This window comes from Alosa pseudoharengus, unplaced genomic scaffold (genome assembly GCF_046254945.1).
Source record: "Alosa pseudoharengus isolate Yale_2024_CS ecotype anadromous, Long Island Sound unplaced genomic scaffold, YU_APseudo_1.1 YU_APseudo_1.1_scf_20, whole genome shotgun sequence".
Taxonomy (NCBI): Eukaryota; Metazoa; Chordata; class Actinopteri; order Clupeiformes; family Clupeidae; genus Alosa; species Alosa pseudoharengus.
Window position 1 is genome coordinate 14,568,624 of NW_027468664.1, and position 17,855 is coordinate 14,586,478.

Sequence of the window (17,855 nt, forward strand, 5' to 3'; positions counted from 1 at the left end):
ATTATAGGAGAGCTTGGGAAAGACAGAGGGGAGCATGTGAATGAGAGAGCGAGAGAGAGAGAAAGAGCAAAAGAGAGAGAGAGGAGCGAGAGAGAGAGGAGCGATAGAAAGAGAGAGTGAGAAATACAGAGCATGAAAGGGAGACTGAGTGTGTGAGCAAGAGAGAGAGAGAGAGAAGAGAGAGGGAAGAGAGGGAGAAGAGAGAGAAAGAGAGAGGAGGAGGATGAGGAGGAGAGAGGAATCCGGTGTTTGTCCTCTCTCTCTCTGATTGGTTGCATATCATGACACTGGAAGTTTAAAATCCTCTCTCATCAGCTGCAGGAAACATAATAACCATTTAGGATCACCATGACAACCCGCTTGATGTAAACATCAGTGATCCTTCGGTGTGTGTGGGTGGGCTTTGTTCAGCATGCGTACGAAGGAAACAGGAGTCTGTCAGCACACATGCATCCTCTCTCTCTCACACACACACATACACACTCCAATCTTCCTCCAAAAAAGAGATAGGACCATGGCCCAGAATAGTACCTCACCCACTAAGAGTTGGGTCTAACGCTGGGCTGCCATGCAGTACGAGAGAGAAAAAAAGAAAGAAAAAAAAGAAAACAAGGCAGGAGGAAAAAATATACTGTAATTATTGCTTTCCTTTATTCCACAGTTGCTTTCGGAGTCTGGAGGGGAAGCAGCGCTTCAAGCTCTCCCCGTGCAGTGCGGAGCTGCGCGGTGAGGCTCAGCGAGCTGCTGGCGACAGTCCCTGTTGCGGAGCTGCGCAGAGGAGCCCATCAGAGCTCTGGCGAGTGTCCCTGGGCGGCGCTACTGTGCTTTGGCGCCACCTGCTGGATGAGGTCGATGAACTCGCCCTTCTCCAGACAGGCCCTGCACTCCTCCCCCCACGAGGCCAGCAGGCGTTTGAGCTCCAACACGCGCAGCTTGGAGAGGGCTTCCCTGCTCCAGTCCAGAACAGCCTTATCTGTGGAGGACATGGATGCAGGCAGACACAAACACACACACAAACACACACACACACACACACACACACATGCACATACACATCAATACATACATGCATGTATGTGAAACATGTATCACTTTCACAACAAATTATCATGAGAGTATATTATGAAAAGCTAAATGTGAATGTTGGTAGTGCCTATGTGTGTGTGTGTGTGTGTATTTTGTGTGTGTGCTATTATACGTATAGCACACACAACATATAACACACAACATGCTATTGTATGTTGTGTGTGCTATTATACCGTATCGCAGTTCACAAATCTGGCCATCTCTCTTCTGGAGCTTCTGACAGATTTTAGGGGGCGGGACGTGGGCACTGAGGGGGCGTGTCACTTCCCCAGTCACTCTGGCTGCAGCATCACTGGAAGCTCCCAGGTAGTAGCACTGCCAGTAAGGAGTTGACAGAGAGTGAGTGTGTGTATGTGTGTGTGTGTGGGGGGGGGGGGGTCAGACAGGCAGAAAGACAGACAGAATACGGTAGAAAGAGAACTGGATCACAAGTTGTCTGTATATGTGTGTGTGTCCTCACCAGGCGGCTGTCTTTCCCGGTGGCCTCAGCACAGGCCTGAATGAGGCCTTGCTCCACGATTGCATGGCTCAACTCTGAATGTGTGCTGATGAGAGATTTATAGAGGCGTCCCAGAAAACCCACACAGACTGTAGAGAGAAACAACCAACCATCCACACACACACACACACACACACATGGATAGATAGATAGATAGATAGATAGATAGATAGATAGATAGATAGATACTTTATTGATCCCCAAGGGGAAATTCAAGAAGAAGAAACAACTTCACATATGTGGAAAAGTACAGTGCAGTTTGTGCTACAAGAAGAGCACAAGATATAATATAGGCCTAGTACGTGGGCCAATTCAGTATTATAATTTTACAAATAGACTACTCTAATAATATAAAACAGTGTCTTCATAACTGCATTAGTGTGTTTGACATTTTCGATAGGCCATGGTGTAGGCCTATGCTGATTGCTGAATGAATCTCACAATAATCGCTCAACTACCAAAAACATATTGTTACTACTTAAAGCCCCCTCGAGTCAAATTGTACAGTCTCCTTCACTGAAGTTCTTATTATTAGCCATAGGCAATCTAACATATCGGCTTTGCTAAGCCAAGTGGACGGCTTTCTCATGTTAGTTTTGGGCTCGTGTAAATAGACGCATTGACAGGACGACCCAACACACCACCTCGGCTATTTTTACACGCAGAAACCTTTCATGCGCAAACCGTGCAGCTCACGCTCACCTTCGCATTCGTCGGCATCGATAAGACCGACGACAACATTCAAAACCATCAGGACGTATAATACATTAGTGAAAGACATTGTCATTTTTTAAAAGTTATCAAGAAGTCACTCCGTATCCAAGTGAACTTCAATACCCAGTACCCCATGCTCTGCCCTTCGTGCCTGCAGTAAGCGAAAGCTTTCCATTGGAGGAATGATACGGTCAAGAGTAGTATGATTTGCCAGTTACACTTGCAATCTAATTTTAGTGTAGTCTCTGATTGGTCCGATAACTAGAAAGTGAGATTTCATTGGTGCACAATGACCGGCTATTTCATTCGGTTTCCGGTAGTGTCCACTGGTGCATTTTTTCACCAAGCATGGCTGCAATAGGGGTACATTTTGGATACACATGTGCTTGTGTAGCGATATTTAAGGTAATTAATTACAATCGAAAATAACATTATGTGTAATTCTTGTTGAACAATCTATACGACTGTTGTGATGTTTAATATTTCTAAGACAAGCTACTTTTCGAAGGCTATCGTGACGGTGCCTTTAGAGAAAGTTAGCTAACGAGCTAGCCGGGTTTGAAAGATGTTTTCTGCCTCCATGTTATGTGTGGGCTAGGTACACATTTATATAATTTGTATGCCATTGTCCATTTAATTGTTGTTCGTTATCTGTGATTAACGAAGTAATAATACAATGGCTAAGTTAACTGGCCACTTTTTATCATCAGAGATCCTACCAACTCTGGTTCAGGCATCAGATGTCCTTACTAATTCTCGTTCCTTTCAGGATGGGAGGGCTGACGTAGTTGCAAATGATGCTGGGGACAGAGTTACCCCCGCCGTGGTGGCATACAGGGATAAGGAACAGGTACTGTGTGCAGCAACATTCCCAATAAGACTCGTTGATGAAGGGCCATGTTACTGGACTTTCTAGGCTGATCTGTCAATATGTTCCTCAGATCGTGGGAATAGCTGCCAAACAGGGAAGAATAAGGAATGCTGCAAATACTGTTGTGAAGGTTAAGCAGATACTGGGCAGAAGGTAAGTGTCATGATGGACCTGACTTGAAACGAATGATTACTTGAGATCCACATCTCTGTTTTCTTTGAGCCTGTTTTGTTTATGTTGAAATTTTCTTCATCCTCAGTTTTGATGACCCTGAGGCAGAAGCTCACAGAACAGACAGCAAATGTCCAGTAAGTAGACGGTCATCTGATGGACATGTTTTGTGGTAAATGTCTCAGATGTGAAGTCACCCGTTGCGTCTTTCACACTCGCGTCTTTGTCCTACTTGATCGCTTTCAAACACAGGTGGTGAATAAAGGTGGTATGCCCAAATATGAAATTGACACAGGAGAGACAACCAAGTTTGTGTCGCCTGACGAAGTCGCCAAGTTAGTCTTCCAGAAAATAAAAGGTAAGGTTGTTATTTGTCCTTATTGCTACTGCCAACTCAAAGCATTTCCATTACGACAACAAATCTCATTTATTTTTTTCTTTCAGAGACGGCTCAGTCTGCCCTTGGGTCTGATGTTGCCGATGCCGTCATCACCGTGCCTTTTGAGTTTGGAGAGAATCAGAAGAATGCTCTAAGGTATGTCCATGGATCCACCAACAAGAAAAACAACAACACATCACATGTAATAGCGCTTTATGGTGAAGGAGGAAACTCCCTAATCACCACCTATGTTGCGTGATGCCAGAATGCTCACTAAACACCAGGGGCAAGTTCAAAGTCTAAACATTTTGCACCGTTCTGCTACGGTTGACCATTTATCATTTACAGATGAAACATATGAATGAAAATTTGAAAAACAAAATGAACCATATATTAATTATTGTTTTCATCGTTCCCATCATCAAATTTAGGAAAGAAAGCTAGAAATGGCCTTCTCCGCTGCACTTGTGCACCGATTTGGCTGGCATGAACTCAACCCACCTTGAGGTAGATAGTGAGGGAATGAAGGAATGAATGAATGAATAAGCGAATAAGCTAATTACACTGGAGGTTGATTAAGGGCCCGATTGAATGAGCCAGATTGCCAGGATTTTAGCCAGGACACCAGGAAACCCTCTACTCCGACAAGTGTCATTGGATCTTTAATGACCACAGTGAGTTAGGACCTCAGTTTAACGTCTAATCCAAGGACAGTACTTCCTACAGCACAGTGTCCCCGTTGCTGCACTAGCCAGAGAGAAGGTTCCTGCTACAAGCTGCCCACCAACACCACTTCCAACAGCAACTTAGTTTTCCCAGGAGGGTTTCCCCTTTAACTACTAACCAAGCCCAAAACTGCTTAGCTTCAGTATTCCAGCGCAGACAGAGTATGTATTGGTCTGGCTGCTTGCCACACCTTGCTTTTTGCTTAAACAGTACGTGTCTGCAACACACCCAAGAGTGTTGAGTGTACCTTTTTTTTAAATATGATCTATGAATAACAAACACTGATGTAAGTTCTCTTGTTTAATGTATAAAACTCACACATGGCTGACAAGAGAAGCATAGTTAGCTGTTTCAGGATCATCACTTTCAGTATGTGCTGTTAAGGAGCAATTTCCCTCTCCTGTGGTAATTGAGATGGGGATATTGCATCTCTCTTGTCTCGCACAACCGTTTGTGCTGACTCGGCATCAGTATGTGATCCCTCTTGTACGGGGCAATTGTAGCCATGCTCTTCCTGTCTCTGTTCCCATGGTTACACTGTGTCTTGTTGTGTAGACGGGCTGCTGAAGACGCTGGCTTTAACGTGCTCCGGTTGATCCACGAGCCCTCTGCGGCTCTGCTGGCCTACGGCATCGGTCAGGACTCCCCCTCTGGCAAAAGGTAAAAACATCGTCAGCAGCTGGACACTGGGTCCAATCAGCTTTCATGTACTATACATAGTCAGCACTGTGACCATATTATGATGCACTGTCTATGTAAAATCCTCGGTCATTTTTTAAAAATATAATCCACTTGTGTATGATGTCATTCAGTAGGTATTGTAAAACAATGTTCAGTACAGTAGAGGGCTGCAGCTGACAATTATTTTTTATAGTATATTAATCGATTAGTTGTTGGATCAATAATATGCCAGAAAATGATGGAGAAAAAAATGTTGAGTCATTGTTTCCCAAAGCCCAAGAATAGGTCCTCATGCCTTGTTTTGTCCACACTCCTACGATGACAGATTTAGTCATAGAGGAGTTGTAAAGCTGAACATGATCAGTCTTAAGAAGCTACAATTAGAGAATATTGAGGTATTTTTCTTAACAAATTACACAAACCTCATGAACCAATTACCAAAAAAGTTGGTGATACATTTTACAGTTGACAAGTAATGGATTAATTGTTATAGGCCTAGTATATTAAACCTGCACATTAGAATCCCTAGGACGGTTAGGCTAGGGGTGATACAAAGGCTAAATTCTCAAGCCTTGATTTACGCTTGTGCATAGTTTAAGAATTTTATGACATTGATATGTGTTTGGTACTATTTATTTAGTATTTACTCGTAAGCGTACCGCGTATGCTTAATACTGTGTTGACCCATCTTTCCTGTGGTGACGCGTGCAGCCATGTGCTGGTGTATAAGCTGGGCGGGACGTCTCTGAGCGTGACGGCGCTGGAGGTAAACAGCGGCATGTACCGGGTGCTGGCCACTCACACTGACCACAGCACTGGCGGAGAGAGCTTCACACAAGCACTGGCCCAGTTCCTCGCTGGCGAGTGCAAGAAGTACGTTGAAGGCTCCGCTAACCTGTGACTTTGGGGGTTTTCTCCTCACCCCCTTCCCTCTCCCCTCCCAACCTCCCTCTCATTTTTCTTTCTTTGAGCTTGTTTTGGGTGTCGATCTCTCCTCTCATCCTTTCTCTGATTTATTTCTCAACTAACACCCTCTCAAATTAGGGTTCCCACGGGTCATGGAATTTTTGGAAAGTCTATTTTAGTCATGGAAAGTCAGGGAATTTTACCCTTTTTGGGGCAAAGTCATGGAATATCAGATCATTTTGTTGTAGCAGTTGCCAAAATACATGAATACAAATATATTTGGTTATATTTTGGTAATTAGGTTTACAGCTTCCTTGAGTAGTTGTGATTAGCTCAACTTTGTTTATTCAATGCCCATTTAGTCACCTCCCGCTCTAAAAAAGTCAGAGTCTTGAACACTATGTGGCTGCTCTGAAATCTTTGGTCGGTATATTGTACCATTCACAGGGTTCCCACGGGTCCTTGAAATCCTTGAAAGTTTGTGAATCTGAAAAAAAATTTCAGGGCCCTTGAAACTTTTTTAAAAAACATATCTTTTTGAGGAAAAAATTCCACACAATTCCATCTGCTAATTACAATGTTTCCATTATTTCGCCACCACTTCTGTCGATATCCTATGCGTATGCCTGATTTACGTTGGTTAGAACTACACTGCCAGGGTGATTTCTGTGTGTTTCCTGCGTGTAGGGTTTGTTGCCCAAATATTTAATTTAACATATTGAAGAATAAACCAACAGGTTCATGGTAACGAGTTTAACTTGTTTAGGAAATGTTTATTTAAGCCAGAGACTTTCTAATGCGGAGACACAGCACTCAAAAAATCCTCCATAGAAATGCATGGGGTTAGTTTGTAACAGTTGTCTACACATATCCCACCCCTTCCGTGGCAAAACCTTGACATGTGAATACATTGAGCCAATCATGTGTTGTGCTGTCAATACATTGAGCCAATCATGTGAAAATGAAAAATAGAATAGGCCTACCATTTTTCATATGAACAAAAATAAAAGAAAACTGTGACAAGGTATCTTTGATCTGTTGAGGTAACATGATTTAACAATGCCCACGCTTGAAATTTATCGACACATTAGGTACTTGAATTTGAGGATATTGGGCCTGGAAAGTCCTTGAAAGGTCCTTGAATTTGATCTTAACAAGGTGTGGGAACCCTGCATTCATTATATAGTAGGTCATGGAAATTTGTTTTTTTTTTTGTCAGGGAGAAGTCATGGAATTTTACATTTGAATTACAGTGGGAACTCAAATGTCAAAAGCTCATGATGGCTTGGCCTCTTTCCAACTCCTTACAGCATCCCTCGTCATCGCTTTCATGTCATTCTCTCATGACAAACTTTTTTTTAATTTCTTCAAAACTGTTAGCGTCATCTTGCACACATATTCCTGCTTGTTCGACCCTTTTCAATGTGTACCCATTGAGCTATGTGTCTTGAAGTAATGCTATTTGTCACTCATTGTCATTTTGTGTGTGTGTGTGTGCGTGTGCGTGTGCGTGTGCGTGTGTGCGTGTGCGTGTGCGTGTGCGTGTGCGTGTGCGTGTGCGTGCGTGTGCGTGTGTGTGTGTTCAGGTCTTTTAAGCAGGATGTGAGCAATAATGCCAGGGCAATGATGAAGCTGATGAACAGTGCTGATGTTGCCAAACACATCCTCTCCACCCTGGGCAGTGCCAACTGCTTTGTGGATTCTCTCTGCGATGGCATGGACTTTGAATGCAATGTGTCAAGGTGGGTCAGCAATATCCTATCTAATGTATATTTTTTATTTCAAATGTATCCGCTGTTTCTGCAATGTCTAAGGTCAAAGGTTAATGCCCTCACTGTCTACAGGGCACGATTTGAGCTCATATGCTCGTCTCTCTTCAATAAGAGCATCCAGCCAATCAAAAGCCTCCTAGAACAAGTCGGCCTCTCCACAAGTGATGTCAACAAGGTAAACTGAGACACTCAGTTTTTAAATAGTTTTTAATTAGTGCCTCTTGTTTATATGTGCCACTTTCAGTCTGACGATGGAGTTGCACTCCATCACATCACAATCACTCTGAAAAACATATCAAAATATAGCTTATAAGAATATGGCATATAGCATAGTTGACATTAAAATATGGCACATGACCTATGAGATCAAAATATGGCATTATGCAGCTATATTTGCCACATTTGAGAGTAGCTGCAGCAGCAGCAGCAGCAGTAGTAGTAGACTTTCTACCAGCTGTGTGTCTGTCTGGTCAGGTGGTGCTGTCCGGCGGGTCGGCTAAGATCCCCCGGCTGCAGCAGATGATCCAGGATCTGTTCCCGGACGTGGAGATGCTGAGCTCCATCTCCCCGGATGAGGTGATCCCCATGGGTGCCGCCCTGCAGGCAGGCATCCTGGTGGGCAGGGACAGTCTGCCCATGGGGGAGGACACCATCACCGTCGACTGCTGTGCCAAAGATATCCTGGTCAAGGTGTGCAGCGCTTTCTTTTTATACACACACACACAGACAGACACACACATATACACACACACACACACATACACACACACACATACACACACACACATACACACACACACAGACACATACACACATACACACACACATACACACACACATACATACATGTATTGTGTTACATAAAAAGTGAATTTCATTTAACCAAGTCACTGTGGGGCAAGGGTATTGTAAACTTCTACTGTCTGTATTCTCCAGGGTTCATCTAATTTCCACAAGGTTGCATGTGTGATCAGATTTAGGTGCGCATGCGTGTATGTGTGTGAGAGTTTTCTTATTGGTATGCTTTGCTCCTATATTGTGTGTGTGTGTGTGTGTGTGTGTGTGTCAGGAGGTGGATGAGTCTGGAGAGGAGGTGTTTAAGGTGCTCTTCCCCTCGGGGACCCCCCTGCCTGCCCGCAGACAGCACACCCTCCAGGGCCCCGGCAACCTGGCCTCTGTGTGTCTGGAACTCTACCAGGCCCAGCAATGTCTCGCTCAGGTGGGAAACACACACACACACACACACATACACATGCATCAGGTGTGCATTATGCATGTATGCACACATTGCACAAAATACCAACACTTTTATATTGTTATATACATCATGCACATTCATGTGTTCTGTAGATTGTTTTGCGAGATCTGGAACCCAAGGAGGAGAACCACGACATTGTCACGGAGGTCACGATGAAAAGGTACAATCGTCAGCACACATTTTCTGTCGTAGCACAGACATGACCTCTGATGGTCTTAAATTTTACTCACTCTTACCTTTATGGGATGCCTACTCCTCCACTTCCAAGGAGACTTTGTGCACATCCCAGGTGCTAAACAAAAAGAGTAAAGTAAAGTAAAGGTCTACCGCAAGGTTGAAACGTCATGTGCCAAATGAGAAAATAAACTCAACAAAAGAATACCAAGGAGTGTGCGAACTTTTTTCCTAAAAAACATGCCTACTCCTCCACACACACACACATATGTATAATCATTACATCCAGTTCTCACATTGATATTGCTCTGAAATGGCTGGTTAAATATGGATTAGTGTGCCATATTAGGTTTTGTGATGATGGGAATGTAATTATTCATTTTGGAACAGGCCTCAAGGTGGTAATACTAACTTTGGTAACGTGTTAAGCAAACATAATGCTACTCTATTGTACGTGGAATGTAATAGTGTAGTTACTACCTGACTAGGGCATGAACTAGGAGTATCAAGCAAGATTACGTTTAGTGCTAGTAAAATGTGTTGGTAAATGTTATGAGTGGAACCTGAGAGTTGTGTGAATGTGTGTGTTTCGCAGGGACGGCTCAATACACGTCACCTGTACGGAGCAGCTCAGTGGACGATCTGAGGCTGTTACCATAGCAGCCGCTGCGGCTGCTTCATAAATTAGATGACGAGCCTCTGGTCTCCATGGAGATACTCTACCCTATAACAAACCCGACAAGTCCATCTGATTACTGTAATCCAAGAGTACAACGACTGGATTAACTGACATCTTAATCCCAGTATTTAGGTCTTTTTTTCAATAAATAGTGTATATATGAAGAAAAGAAACTGCAGTTGACCTCTTTTTGTTTGGTGCTTTAAATAACCTAACAATGCTTCTCTACGTTGATGCTTATCTAAGGTGTTCTCTTTTGTGGATCAGTAAGAGCAGGTGTTCCTCTCTGTCTGGTTACTGAAGTTACATGCACATTGCATGTTCTGGTGCAGCTTTGCACTGACTGGTGCAACACAACTGAAGTAGCGTGGCATTTTGCAGGTGTCATACTAGCCTCTTCTCTGGTGCTGGTGTTGTACTCATATCAGTTTAGTTGCAGTCTTAAGGCTAACGCCCACTGGCGGCATCTGTAGCGTGTCAAGTGACGCCAACGTTAAGAACTCCATTACTTTTAACGTTGACGCCAAAGTATAGAAACTTGTTCTATCTCTTGAGCGTCAAATCTATAGACGTGAATGTTGCCGCCAGTGGGCGTTAGCCTTTAGGGTAGGGCTAATATCATGCAGGGAGATTTGAACCAGTAGTCTGCAGCCCACTGCTTGTCCATGAAGGCATTCCAGGTGGTCCCTGACTTATGCATTCAATAATGTAGTTTTACTCTGGCATCTTTTTACCTCACACCCCACGACAAAGATCCCCAGGTTGCTCTTAGTCAGAATAGTAGTCCCTGAGTCCCCTTGTGTAAAAACCTGTGTGTAACGCTTTGAGTGGTCATGATGGAACAGAAATGTAGATTTCAATATGGCAGCAGAAACAGACTACAACATACTTAAGTTCAGACTAATACATCTGAATTGAGCATTTTATTGCACATAGTGAAACAAAACGCAAAGAACATCAGTGCCATTTCAACGACTGTCACTAGATATATAAAAAAAAAGACAACAGGTAGGCAATGTGGTGACTGCAGCTTCAGGAGGTAGCAGGTTAGTCAAAGTGCAAGAGAACAGGAATGAAAAAGACCCCAAACGGCAGGCAGCCATTACTACTTGACAAAGCAGTCAAAAAGGACACTTACTTCATTGGAACTGAATAGTATAAATTAGAGGTATATAACGTAATTTAGAGGAAACACATTTCATTAGTTTTGAGTAAAAATGTTTACACAAGCTATCCAGTCTGCATGTTTGTAGAATATCCAAATTTATCAGGGTACCAAAAATAACCTTGTCTATGTGGGAGGTTTTCCAGGGCCTGGTTTGGGACTGAGCCCAAATCTTAAGAGCAGGAATGTAAAAGGTGCTTGGAACAGTAAGTACCACCATTTGCTGGGCCATCCAACGTATTACATTTCAACAAGTACTCATCAGAAGATGGCAAATTTCATCAATTATGAACAATGAAAACACTAATACAGTTTTGTAATACTGTCCCCCTGTAAAAAGGAGGGGAGAACATGTCCCAAAAACAGTCTTTGGGGAAGGCTTCCTAGGGCTTGGTTTGTGCTCAGAGCCCTTTCTAAGGAATAGCTCCAAAGCTCAGTTAAACATCCCTCAGACTGGGCCATGTGGATAACTCCTGATGTTTCATTAGAAACAGAAAATTTCATCAGTTATGAACAATGACAACAACTGTAGTTAGTATGTGTATACCATAATATTCCATGTGAGTGGGGATAGTTGGGGGGTATGAGTACAACAAGAAAAGCCCAGACTGTGTGGGAGGTTCTCCTCCAGCCTGGTCTGGGCCTCAGACAGAGCCCTTGCTGCCTCTCCTGAGGAAAAGCTCCTCGCCTGCGGCCAGCTTCCGGTACAGCTCCCTCAGTTCTTCCGCTCGGGGCGCCGTGGAGCCGGGCGTGGGCGGCAGCTCAAAGTCAGACGACTCCTGCGAATCAGGTTTCTGCTCTGGGTCCTTCCCTGCATCTGATTGGCTATTCTGACTGTCATTCAAATCATCCTTTACCTCCGGAAGTAACCTCGCTCCGGCCCCTGACTCTCCATTGGTTGCCGTCTTACCTTCTTCATTACTGCCCTGGCACTCCGCCCTCTTAATCTCTGGGCGTATGAGGACCGTGTCCATCTCGGAGTAGTTCGCCGCCCCTTCGTCGGAGATGTGGGTGGACTGCGAGGACGACAGGCGGTAGGAGTCCGAGTCGCACTCGTTCTCGTCGAACAGCTCCGGTGACTGCGAGCATGTGCGCTCGCTGGAGCGGGCCAGGCTGTTCTGGCTGTTGTCCGGCTCAGAGCTCTCATCCGTCGGGAGCGACGCTGGCTTGAAGAAGGCGTCCCACTGAGGCGGGATGGAGGAAGCGGGAGGAACGACGGATGTGTCGCCGGACGCCTGACTGTCTGCAGCTTCCTGCTTAGGGGTCTGGACAATCTTTTCACCATTACTAGCATCGTCTTCTTCATTATCATCGTCGTCGTCGTTAGATTCTGTGCAGTCCGTGTAATTGGCTGTGTGGACTGAGGGGCGTGGCTCAGGCAGGAAGTCCATCAGGGCAACAGGGGGTGCTGGCATCTCGCAGCAGTGAGGCTCCACCTTCTCGCTGGTCAGAAGCTTCTTTCTCTGAGGCGCCACGGCAACCTCATCAAACAGCTCATCGTCACTGTCTGAAACTGGAAGAGAGAGAAGAACGAGACTGAGCAGATATCCTGATTAGCAACAACACAGCCACTCATATCTAATAAAAAATGTAAATGGGACAGCAGGACCTCATTAGATTAATTAAATTACCAGCCCAATCAACTATCCCATGATTTAAAAAAAAGACGAAAAACTAAATCAAACCTAATTTACAGAGTTCACAAGGTCTAGTTTAAGTCCTATTTTTAAGACTCCAATCACTTCACATGAGAGCTTTCATTAGCAAAATGAAAGCCACTTAACACATCACTAACCCCTTGAAGTGGACTCATCTCTGGCCCTTTTCAGGAGACCAAGGGGCTTGTAGACAATCTCTGCCCTTCCAGAATATTCCCGGCACAGTGGCTTAAGTCTTCAATAGTGAGCATGGAATTAAAATCAGGCATAGATTAGTCGCTGTGCACACATTTTCATGGAAAACTGTCTGTACCTTGCATAGATAATCTATTTAAAGAAAAACACATTTCCGTTTGCCAGACAGTACTTGAGGTCCTCTGGACCAGAGCCCATGGTTACAGCTCCCCTGTGTCGTGCTAAATGAAGGACAGTTAGTGAGAATCAGATGATTGCTTGCTTACATCTCTGTAACCTCCTCAAAGGTACGGCCCATGGGGATGACGTTTGGGTAGATGTTCACTGGGCAGATATAGGACAGGAAGTCTTTGATCTGTTCAACAAAGGAAAGACAAGAGGCACAGGCACAGAAGACTTTTTGTTTGACCATCTCTCATTGGGCTTGACATGCTGGTTTGTTCTTTTTTACACTCACAGGAATAGCATTCCTGAACTAGAAACTAAAACAATTGGAAACGTGATTATGTGTGTCACATAATTTTAATGATATTACCTTATAATTTAAGGTTTAATTTTTCTACTGTTGCTTAGCTAATCAGTGGATAGTACCATACATTTTGTTTTCCTTATAGAATGGCCATGGCATTCATATTTCCTTGTCTATGTTAGTATTAAACCAGAAAACTACACAGAAGTAGTCCACTTACCTCTGAGTAGGAGGAGTGGAAGGAGAAACAAGCTCTGTACGAACTTTCACCCATTCTGCAAAACAATACAACAAATTAAATATCATATGACAAAAAAAAACACACATTTCTGTGACACTTTAAAAACCTTGTCATTTAGTACTTTTGCACATTCAAGTTAGCACATAATGAGGTAAGACCTCAGCCACACTACTTGGTCTGTAGTTTAGTAGCGGTGGCCTGAGTGGCTGGTCACCTGACAATGACGCTGGTCTTCCTGGTCCTCTCTCCAAACCACATGGTGGAGGGCTTGATGCTGATGATGCGGAGGGGCTTCCCATCTTTGGCTGTGCAGCCACACGGCAACCTGTTTGCCCTGAAGAACTCCTCATCCTGTCCAGGACAACACCAGCAATCAAAAGTAGGCAGCGATTCAGTTTTGTTTGCATTGAGTTCAACAGCCAATCAAATTACATCTATCTCTTCCATGCTCCCGAAGCGCCATGTTGATTGGCTGGGATTGGTCACCAGCCACAATATGTGTTTCCATTTACGGAGACAGAACTGTGTATATATTTTTGAGTGTGCACACACAGATTGGACAATGGCCATAAGGAGCAGTTTGCTGCATTTGGGGAAAAAAAGTGTAGGAGACTAGAATGGCAAACTTCACCTTGAGACCAGCATGGAGACAACAATGGCAAAGGAGGGAAATGAAATCAACAAAAAGTCCACAAATTCATCATACCCTCGGATGCCTGCATGCATGGATTTGTGTCGCTCGGTCTGTGGTCACGTGACTCAAGAGCTCCGGCATTTTCTGGAACATGTCTAGGCTGTTCACATGGATCTAAGACAGGAAACCATGGTGACGACTTTGCTTATGATGGTGTAAATGTATGCAATTGTAAGTACTGTAATTTCTAATTCAGCTGCACCATTCTAAACATACAAGAAAAAACAGAAGCATAGCACATGGAAAATAAAATCATAAACAATTTTAAAATACACCTAAACTTATGTAAATAAATAGAAAGCAAATACAGTATGTAATTTTATTGGGGGAAATGCATTTTGTGAATTTTCACAAATAATTCAATCAATTAAGTGAATATTTACGTGTAGTTGACTGACCTGACATCCAAACTCCTCGCTCAGGTTGGTGAAGAGGTACTCGTACCCATAGGCTGCCTTGCAGTTGAGCCACACCACATGGTATGGACTCTGAATGAGCCAGTCCTGGACCAGCTCCTTAATTCCATTCAGACAGGCCTCCTGATGGAGACCAACACACAGGTCTTCAACAACAGCATTAGAGAGCAACAGAGATTTACTTGTGCTTTGTTGTTCTAAGGATGTTTTGAAGCTACAGCTGTCAGTCTTCATAGCAGTGGTTGTCAACCTTTTTGCGTGAGCCTTGTCACTCACAACATACCACATGCAGTAAGTACAGTAAGATTACTTTTCAATTTGATGTGAATGCAGATAGACAGAGAAATTGTTTCATTCTCTTAGTGAATGTTTCTCCTTTTCATTTTTAGCAGAGTTATGTTTGAGTGAGGGAATGCAAGTAACCTTGTAATGTGTAGCCTGGCTGTATTAATCTATTAATCAAAATAATGCCAAACCCAGTGAATATGATTCAGGATACTTACCCTACTGGGTATCTGATAGAACCTTGGGTCAAAGAATGTAGAGTCCAGATAAACACTCTGTATGTCTTTGACCCTGAGAGACACACACAGAGGGGGTAAAAAAGTAGATTTAACATCATAAAATGGGGTTATACATTTCAAACAGTACCACACACAATCAGCAAAAAAAAAAAAAAGCTCTCTAAAAATCAACTGGAGATTTTAGTTTCAAGCAACACCATAATCAGTCAAAAAACGTTTAGCCCCACAAAGTCCAGCAATTTGTTAAGTTAAAGACAGCACTATGAACTGTATCCAAAAACACCATGCCAAAATTGATAGACTATTTTAAATCCGGGCAACCAATCGAACATATAAATGACACTGCTCAACAACACTCTGCAAGACAATATATTATGAACAAAGTCAAGACCTTCATGGACATAGGCAAGGATACATGAGTACTGAGTTAGTGATGAAGTTAACAAGCCCAATACAATTCGCAGCCGACCCCTTACAATCAGCAGAACCTGAGGATGGATCTACTGATTTAAAACAACCTACGCACCAGTTTGATCACTTCAAATGTGAGTTTTGGTTAAAAAATATTGTCTGTCTAGCATGCACTGTAAGACAACAAACAAATCACTCAGTAAATCAAGGCAGCCATAACCATCTGATATTGACCTGTTTATCCTTATCTTTTAACAATCCCATGAGTCTCTGGGGTAAAAAAAAAATCAAAACCCAAGAAGGAAGGGGTAGAGAAAGAGAGAGATAAAGAAGGTATGAGGAGATGAAACAGGAAGTTGGTCTGGTGGGAGGAAGAATAGAAAGTGATGTTAAACAGTAAAAAGAAAAAAACGTCCATACTTCAGGGGAGTTGCTTAACATCCGCTTTGTTCCTACCATACCTGTTCCCGGAGTGCAGGAAATCCATTCTGGCTACATCACCTGCGGCCAGTCTGAAGTCACCAGTGTACAGCACTGTTCCTTGTCCCCCTTCAAATAGGAACCTGCCATTGAAACACATACAACTCTTAAAAAAAATAGTGTGTTATGGAAAGTAGTTGATGACTCCACACATTCCAGACATCAAGTCCTTGCACCAACTCTCTCACTTCACTCACTCACTCACACACACACAACTCACATAACTGATCCTGGACAGTGTCCTGCCGGTAGCAAAGTGACGACAACGTCTTCTGACTAAAGTAGATGATAAAGCAAAGGTTGAAACCGATTTCAGATGCATACTGACAGTCTCAGAACACCTGCATCTATATGGAAACACGACAAATGAACACTCTCCTAAGTAGCCTATTATCTGCCTTGGGGCCCCTACTGTACCTCTCCTGTTGTTTCATCAATCAGTGATATGTGGGTTGGACTGTCCAGCTCAAGAGCAACCTGGAAGAACAAAGGCATGATTGCACCTTGTGCACCCAAGGCATGTAATGCACAATTTAGACTACCGCTACTTTAAACTGGGGAAAATAAACTGCACTTACAATATGATCTTGCCAGAAGTTATATTTTGGATTGCTGAGCAATAGTTCTTTGGTCACGAATGAACAGTAGAGATTGACTGTTAAACTGAGAAAGATACATGGACTGTTAAGTTAGTGTCTTAATGTAGGCTACTTTATTTGGCTTATGGCTTCAGGAAGGTAAAGAAAGAAAATAAGCAGTTGCTTACCTGAACTTAAGCTTTCTTTTCAACAAGGGTCCTTTTAGTCCTTTCATATGGTCTGTAGAGAAAGCCAACGTTATTGATAAGTCTATCATGGGATGCCCCCCAGTCAAAGCTAGTCACTGTTTGCCAGTTACACTACTTATATATAGTAGGCACTGAATTAACATTAACACAATGTTTAACTTTCTAAATCAACTACTATTAAGGGCCTTGGTATGTCTAAAGCATTGGATTACAACACAGCTGAAAAGCTGCCTAAAACGGAATATGGTTAGATTTTATGGAAAAATGTCACCCTTACCTTTATGGCAGTGTGACAGAAAATAAGCTCTGGCATGCAGATTCTCCCTGTCAAAGCGGTCCAGGGAAATTGTTGGGTATTCCTTCATACGACCCGCGAAGGAACTCATTCTGAGACACTTCAATAATGCTAGACGGCAGACATTGATTTCGTAAGCGCATGAAAACGAAACGAATGACACATATCAACCGCATTTAACAACTCAAACTGACGTTCGAGTGGGCTAATGCTACTGTGCCATTTTGAGCACAAGACTCCAGCAAAAATGTTGAAACTTCCCTCACACAGCTCAACCGCATCTCTGACCGCGTCAACAAAACAGCCCGGTCAGGTCTGCAAACAAGCCGCGAACAAGACCAAAAACGATTGGTGTTGAATTTTTAACAGTGCGACATCTAGTGGAGAGACTGACATAAACACTGTACATTTAGGGTTATTGAAAAAGTGTGATTTAAATACATTCAGTCATTTGTAGCCTAAACAAGAAAACCTTTCATTCACACTTCTTACAGCTGTTGATAATAGCTTAAATATATTTACATATAATATTTTGTCTTCAATCGTTTCATTCTCTACCACTCCTATCCAGATGATGGCAGCATTAATGTCATGGTACATAATT

General features: G+C 43.2%; 3 protein-coding genes across 3 annotated transcripts; 1 reads left to right on the forward strand and 2 right to left on the reverse strand.

Moving 5' to 3' along the window:
* Nucleotides 1–650: 650 nt before the first annotated feature.
* cdnf (cerebral dopamine neurotrophic factor) lies at nt 651–2,428 on the reverse strand. The gene is made up of 4 exons (XM_076297338.1): nt 2,288–2,428; nt 1,547–1,674; nt 1,260–1,401; nt 651–973 (listed from the first exon to the last, which is right to left on the reverse strand). The coding sequence occupies exons 1-4, from the start codon at nt 2,370–2,372 to the stop codon at nt 786–788; spliced, it is 543 nt and encodes a 180-aa protein (XP_076153453.1). The 5' UTR covers nt 2,373–2,428; the 3' UTR covers nt 651–785.
* A 171-nt stretch (nt 2,429–2,599) lies between these two features.
* hspa14 (heat shock protein 14) lies at nt 2,600–10,070 on the forward strand. The gene is made up of 14 exons (XM_076297339.1): nt 2,600–2,704; nt 3,069–3,149; nt 3,241–3,323; nt 3,430–3,478; nt 3,594–3,699; nt 3,786–3,876; nt 5,002–5,106; nt 5,839–6,000; nt 7,620–7,775; nt 7,878–7,980; nt 8,280–8,495; nt 8,875–9,024; nt 9,156–9,223; nt 9,833–10,070. The coding sequence occupies exons 1-14, from the start codon at nt 2,648–2,650 to the stop codon at nt 9,918–9,920; spliced, it is 1,515 nt and encodes a 504-aa protein (XP_076153454.1). The 5' UTR covers nt 2,600–2,647; the 3' UTR covers nt 9,921–10,070.
* A 735-nt stretch (nt 10,071–10,805) lies between these two features.
* Nucleotides 10,806–17,564, reverse strand: dclre1c (DNA cross-link repair 1C, PSO2 homolog (S. cerevisiae)). Its single transcript, XM_076296645.1, has 14 exons — nt 17,234–17,564; nt 16,936–16,987; nt 16,748–16,832; nt 16,587–16,646; nt 16,390–16,445; nt 16,151–16,252; nt 15,258–15,330; nt 14,737–14,877; nt 14,351–14,452; nt 13,859–13,995; nt 13,624–13,678; nt 13,201–13,289; nt 12,877–12,974; nt 10,806–12,594 (listed from the first exon to the last, which is right to left on the reverse strand). The coding sequence occupies exons 1-14, from the start codon at nt 17,340–17,342 to the stop codon at nt 11,726–11,728; spliced, it is 2,028 nt and encodes a 675-aa protein (XP_076152760.1). The 5' UTR covers nt 17,343–17,564; the 3' UTR covers nt 10,806–11,725.
* Between the last annotated feature and the right edge of the window lie 291 nt (nt 17,565–17,855).